Genomic DNA, 7130 nt, shown 5'->3' with positions numbered 1-7130 from the left:
TCATTACAATATTAATTTTATTAACAATATTTTCATATGTTCTAAAAAAAAAAAAAAAAAAATGAAATCCATTTCATTATTCTAATGTTAATATTTTTAAAAAATAATAAGAAGAAAAAAAAGATTTTATCATAAAATTATAGCATCGTTCCCTCGATATTCAAGAAAAAAGATAATAAAAAAAAAAAAAGAACGAAGAACGATACGGCCGCATCATAAACTTCATCGTTCCACCGCAATTATGCTCGTATCCTTCACACTCGATCGAGACTCGATCATTCCGTGGTAACGTGACCGTCTCATATATCCTCGAATCTTCGCAGAACGAACAAACAACCGGGCGTGCATAAAAAAAAAAAAAACCGCTTTCAATGGTAAATACACACCTGTGCATGGTCGCCGTCCACGATACCACGGAATTGGCTACGAAACGAAAGACACACGTGTATTTTCGTGAAAATTTTCACCGATTATTTCGCGCCGCGATTAAAACAGATGGATGCTGAACACGTAGAACAACACGGGCTCGCTAAACAAAAAACTTCAGCAAACTTCAGCATAAGAAAGAAATAAAGAAATAAAGAGAGAGAGAGAGAGAGGGGGGAAAAAAAAATAAAATTAAAAAAAAAAAAAAAAAAGAAAAAAATTCAAAACAGTGTGAACGGTGGAAAGTTGTTAAAAAATTGAAAAAAAGGGAGGAGAGAAGGGGAAAACAATTGTCGAACACCGTGCAACTCAACACTCGTTTGAGATACCTGACATGTGGGGGTAGCCAGTTGTAGTTGGATCCTAGTCGTTCCTGAAATCCCATTATTTCTCTCGCGATGTCGTCGAGCGTAAAGGAAGAAAACAATAAAAAAAAGAAAAGAAAAAACAAAAAAAAAGGAGAATAAAGAAAAACATGTAATTAAAAATTCGGTATAAAAATGTGCGCTACGTTCTTTGCTTATCTTTTTAACCGCACTTGGCAGAGCGTTTGATTTGCTCATTCGTTAATTGATTTAATAAGAATGGCGGGGGCCATGTCGAAAAGGGGATCCAATCGATAGTTAAAAATCTGAATTGCTAAAAAAGCAGGCACAAAACGAAACTCTCTTGAACACACCAAAATGAGAATGAAAAATAAAACAAAAAAAAAATCTAGTAGGAAAAAAAAATGGAGGCAGTTAAGAGGCAAACGATTTTCATTATCATCATCATCATCATCATCATCATTATTATCATCATCATCATCACAGATGCGGTGAAATGTTTGTTAGTCAAGGTTGTTCAAATATGGAGATTCTACAAAATAAATTTAAATTTTCATAGAGAAAAAAATAAAAGTAAAATATGAAATTTAGTGGAGACGAAAATTGGGAAAAAAGTACTAGTGTTGAAGGATCGGGATTCGTTGCGGAACGAACCTCAAGGTAATCCACAACGAGCGGTAATTCGAACGCGCACGCGAGCGCGTGAAATCGCAGATGATCGTATCTGTTTGTTTTATGTTTAGCTAAACTTGTCTAAATATTTAATATATTTTTTAATGAAAATTTTTAAAAACACAATATCTATTTCGTTATATTTATGATATTTTTGTAGATTTATTGAAATAATGAGAAATAATTTTTTAATTATAATTTATTGAAATTTAAGTTACTATTAAATTATATAAGTATATACAAATAAAAATAATAATTTTGAAAGAGGTTAGGTCGTATAAAATATTTCTTCCATTCGACTTCATATGTTTTTCGAAATATGAATTCGATATATCTTCTTGAATTTAGCGCCAAGGGATCTGTATTCGATCGATAATCGATTACACGCGATACGTGTTACAATGTATGGACGTAATATATACTATGAAAAATGTAAAAATTAGAAAAAAGAAAGTAAGAGAAAACGGAAGAAGAGGATAAATAAAAATAATTTTCAATAAATTATAATTTTATATGGAAAAAATAAAAAAAATGGATTTTTAATTCATTTCTCTAATGAATATGGATGCTCATAATAACCATGGCAATAAATTAAATGATTTTACTGATGTAATTTATTAATATTGTACTTAATATTCCATTAATATTATTTCATAAAATAAAATATAATATTTTTTTCATATATATTTATGAATTCATTTATTTATGTTATAAATATAAATATAATAATTATTTAAGAAAAAAAGAAAAATAATAAACTAAATAAATAATAAATGGTGGCAATTGAAGCATCCAAGATCATGAGAGGAACAAACTCGTTATTAGGCAACATTACGATTTCACTTTTCCCTACTTTTAGATTCACGTAATACATCCTTATGTGCAGTTTACTTTTCATAATATATAGTTTCGCACCTGCCTAACCTAATCCTATTGAACGCACATACACGAGCCAGCCACAGATGGAAGTATGAGAAAATTTTACGTCACCGTCCAAACATCGATCTCCTCTCCTCTTCGAACAGTTTCTTTTTAAAATGACTTCGTGGATATTTTTAAGAATCGACGCGAAAAGTTTCATTCGCAGCTGATTTAACTCGAAGGCTATATAAAAACGGATGTTCCAACGTTTCCAACGAAAGTTGATTGGTAGATGACTGTATACGATATACGACCAATAGAAGTCGGTTATACGATCGCAAATCTGCCTGCCTATTGGACCACGAGCTATCCCCACTATTTGCTAGTCTTAGCCCTCTACATTATTGAACATTGCTTTTCCGTTGAAAGTTGATAGTTTTTTCAAACTATTGTAAGATATTAATAATTTATCTGATACGGATCACGTTAAAAAATCGCATTAAGCTGTATAAAATTTGATTCACGATAGAAGAAATAATCATGTTAATCCGCATATTATATATACGATTCATGCTATCTGAACGAGCGTTAACAAATGTAAAATATGAAGCACGAAAGCTTCGAAGAGGTTCAAGTGGTTCTGAAGAGGAAGAGGAATCGGTCCAACGATATTTTTGCGCGGTGAAATTTTAATCCGGCCCAGACCCCGTGGCTAGTTGAACATGTAAGGGAATATATTCGCGAATTAGAAGAGGCAGACGCCAAATACGGGATAGATAAAGAGGGGGAAAAGAAAGAGGAGCTATAGGAGAAGTGGAAGGGGAAGAGAAGAAGAGGGGGAGAAGAAACACGGGCAGTACGATATGCGGTACTACGACCGCAAAGAATGCAGTTAATGATCTCGTTAGGAAGTTCGTTATTGCGCCTGTTTTCATGGTTAGCTATAAGAAGAAGGAACGTGCTCATCGGAGCGTGGGCAATCATATGTAGACAAATGGTCGAATGGAAAAATGTTTCCATGAAAACGATTCTTACTCGTGATAATAGAAAAAGAGAGAGAAAAGAAATAATAAAGAGCTTTGTAATTTCGAATAGAAGAGTTCGTGCGCGCTCGTGATCGAAGAGTGGGGGAAGAATCGATTAAAACCGCAAATTATGGTGAAAGTTATAAGCGGTAAAACAATTCACGATGAAATCGAAACTGTATTAACTAAATTGGAAGAGTTCTGCTCTTTTTCCTCGATTTCAAAATTTATTATTTTATTTTCAAAAATGTTTATTAAAATGTTTTAAACATTTTTTTCATACGTTCGGTAATTTTTTTAAAAATTCTTGGATATTATGCGAAGAATATTCTACTTTATTACGCGATATGCTTAGTATTATAATAGATACACGAGAACAATGATACAAATAATACTCATTAAGCTGCTATTGATAACGAGTAGATTAGTTAGTAGAGTATTAAAGAACATACGTAATGTAGCAGAAAATTATGCTTAGATTAAACTTTCTTCGAATCGTGCGAAATTGGATCGGTTAGAATATAATAGTAACAAAATATTAATTCTATTACATTATAATAAACAATGAATCGTACATAATACAACAATAAATCATTCCTGCTATCCCATAGAAAATGAGCAGAATTCTTATTCCAATTCAGTTGAACAATAATTCGATAATTACACTAAAGCGCTTAAAAAATAAACATAGTTCATTTCTTTTGAAACTGGCAACCGGTACGATAATACGCGTTTACACGTATTTCGATCTATTCGTTCGAAATATCACGTGTTGAAATATCATGGCAAATATTGACATGATTTTCGATAACAATTTTTTTACATCAATCGTTGTAAAAGAATTGCGATTAAATTGCAAGAAATATTTTCCCTAACTGATAAACCACACCCGAAACAAACATTACGCGAATCATTTTACAATTTCGTCCGGCATCGATTTATAAAACTCGCGCGGCACGCCAAATCTGCGCATGCGTTCTATCGAGAACGTGTATGTTGCGGATTAATATGTGCTTTTATAGCAGGACACGTTATTTTCACGCTTCTATTTGCGTTCTTATTATTATTATGGGATTCAATAAGTCGAATATGTTAACAAAAAACAAGAAAAGGAACAAAGAAAAAGAGAAAGGAAAAACTATTAATGTATTATAGGTTGATAGGAAGTAAATGAATAGTATTATTTCGTTGTGAATTTATTTTATTCTTTTTCTTTAATTTCATCTAATTAAATAATCGATCAATTATTTATTTATTTTTTTTTAAATTCTTTAAAAGATCTTATCAATATAATAATGTTTCTTCCGCTATAAATAATTTTTTGATTGTGTCAAATATAAAATGTAATGAAAAATGAATTATTATATAATATAATAAATTCAATAAATATCTTTTTCAGCATCGAGTGATTATGAATTTATTTATATTATTAAACGTTACGTTATGAAAATCCAATATTTCTTATAATATAAAAATGATTAAAATCGATTTTTTATTGTAAATTTTACCATCCATCTCTTATTTCCTACTAACCTAAAAAAAAAGAAAAAAAAAAAAAGTATCAAAGATGAAAAAGAAAAGCACGAAAGATTAGAACGAATGGAAAAAAAAAAGGAGAAAAGTAAAACGAAAAACACGTAGGTGGTAGGGTATGTTTTGCTGTTTGCAAAACAGCGAAAAGAATACCTGAGGATAATTCAGGCGAGTTGGGAGATAGTAACTCCAGAGTTATATTCTTGTTGCAGTACTCTTTATCACAGCAGATGCTGGACCGATAGATACCCCGCTTTCTGTTGCAGGACTGCGGTTCTTCCGGTGGGAACCATTGCTTTCGGTCGAGGCACCTTTCACAACATCACAATGCCACGTTTAATTTCAACAGTTCGTTCTCCACCGTGTACCAAACGCGCGATTTTACTGCTTTCCCTCTTTTCAACCGACTAATCTTTTCAGATGCTTCGCACGCAAGCAAATTTCTCTGTTATTTCGGAGTATTTCACTCGTTCGTTGAACCGACACAGTTGCCATATCATTCGAATAATTAAATTGATATTGAAAATAATTTAACATCGAGGATATTTCATTATTTCGAGTGATATATTTTTTCCTTTTTTTTTGGATGAATATAGAATGGCTATACGAAAAGTATTTGCACACCATTATGTATTTTTTATTAGCGGGGAATATAACGACGATAAGTGTCAATCGATCTTGGAAAAGAAAAATGAAGCGTGTAAAATTTGATGCGGATTAATCATGTCACTTAATCGGTCGATATTGCAGGAAATTGTCTCGTGCCGCTTTCACGTCTCGACCAATCAAATAATCTCGGTCGTGCTATTTTCGATACGATCTCCGGCTGAATTATCCGAATTATCCGTCTGGCGCATTAAACATTTAGGCCCCGTCCGCACGTCTGCGACCTCAGACTATCGTAGATCGTCTCGGTCGATTTCGTTTGATTTCGAAACTGCGTATCGTATCGCATCCTTTATATATCTCATATACATCGTCATCGTTAAATTGCCATATGGGCAATAATAGGAAAATTAATAATATCAATAAATATCGTATCATAAATATATTCCATTCGATTTGAAGATTTTGTTAACATGTTCAAATATTATTTCATTCTTTGTATTATCCGAATCATAATAAAGAAGTTTTACGTTCCTATTAGACGGCTCAGATCCTCGTCGATAATAAAGAAAATTTCTTCGTCTACGGAGTCACAGACCAATACCGATTCAACAATTTTTCCATACCAACGAGAACCTTTGAATTCTCTATTGAATAGAGGACCTTTCTTGTTTACCATGAAGGAAACGGAATCGATTAACGAAGTCTTGCCAGAAAGAACAAGAAAAAAATCCAATACGACTGAGAAACAATAATGATCTAAATTATCTTTAAAATAAAATGCACAATAGATATTCTGTCAATAGTCTACTAGAATTTTATCGATAAATATAATACATGGCTACCCCCACGCCCTTAAATCAAGAATAAAGAATGAACTGAAAAGAAAAAAAAAAAAAAGATCAAGTGGAATATAGATACACAGGTAGTGGTGTTCACGAAACTTCTCGAAATTTCTGTTTAGTTTGTAACGAAGAATGGACACGAGAATAGGCACGTTGAAGCGTTACCAACGCGACCACCGGCCGACAACAATAATTCGTTTCCGTCGAAACTGCCGAAACATGCGCTAATCATGCCCAGTAGGGCCAACTGAAAAAAGCGGCTAAACGTTCCTGGAAACTACAACGAGGGAATCGATCGGTAACCGAGTGGAATCGGACCGTTGAACTTCTTTTCGCAAAGGAAATCAGAATTGTTTGAGTACCCGAAATAACATATTTGGCCAACGAACCGATTTTTTTTTTGTTACCGAGTATTTTGACATTTTTAATTTTCTAAAATTGTTTAAAAAATATTAAATTTAAAAATACTCGATTAAAAATTGGTTTCTCGACCAATTTCGAAAATTTAAATTTTCGAATTTCCAATATTCGAATTTTGTATATTTAAATGTTCAATTATTTAATATCGAGTATCGAAATGGCTTAAAATTTGAAAATTGATTAAAAAAAAAAAGAAATGATCGAAATTTTTTAAAACTATTTTATTTCATTTTTTTTTTTTTTCACACATTCGGACAATTCTAATTCAAAATTTTTTTACCACGAATCCGTCGATTACGCGATATTCAATAAAAACTCGAAGGTAATTTAAAACCGGTAATTATGTAAGAACGATAATCGTTATCTCGCATATTTTCGTACGGTTTTACGCGATACGTTTCACGGAGGATACGCGA

At 32.3% G+C, this 7130-nt stretch overlaps 1 protein-coding gene and 1 long non-coding RNA gene across 2 annotated transcripts in view; one reads left to right on the top strand and one right to left on the bottom strand.

Annotated features, from left to right (window-relative positions):
* Positions 1–5396, top strand: part of LOC116185833 — a 13178-nt gene extending 7782 nt beyond the window's left edge. The window contains exons 2-3 of the long non-coding RNA XR_004150739.1: positions 889–903; positions 5385–5396. This is a non-coding gene — a long non-coding RNA (uncharacterized LOC116185833). The remainder of the gene's footprint in view (positions 1–888; positions 904–5384) is intronic.
* The window catches only part of LOC102680002 (TGF-beta receptor type-1-like), a 30600-nt gene that overhangs the window by 20584 nt on the left and 2886 nt on the right, over positions 1–7130 (bottom strand). The window contains 3 exon segments of the mRNA XM_031511181.1: positions 756–781; positions 783–799; positions 4997–5154. Of these exon segments, the coding sequence (XP_031367041.1) occupies positions 756–781; positions 783–799; positions 4997–5154 (201 nt within the window).

Source organism: Apis dorsata, unplaced genomic scaffold (genome assembly GCF_000469605.1).
Source record: "Apis dorsata unplaced genomic scaffold, Apis dorsata 1.3 scaffold_293, whole genome shotgun sequence".
NCBI lineage: Eukaryota > Metazoa > Arthropoda > Insecta > Hymenoptera > Apidae > Apis > Apis dorsata.
The sequence above is the reverse complement of the archived record's forward strand: the minus strand, read 5'-3'. Positions and strand labels throughout refer to the sequence as shown.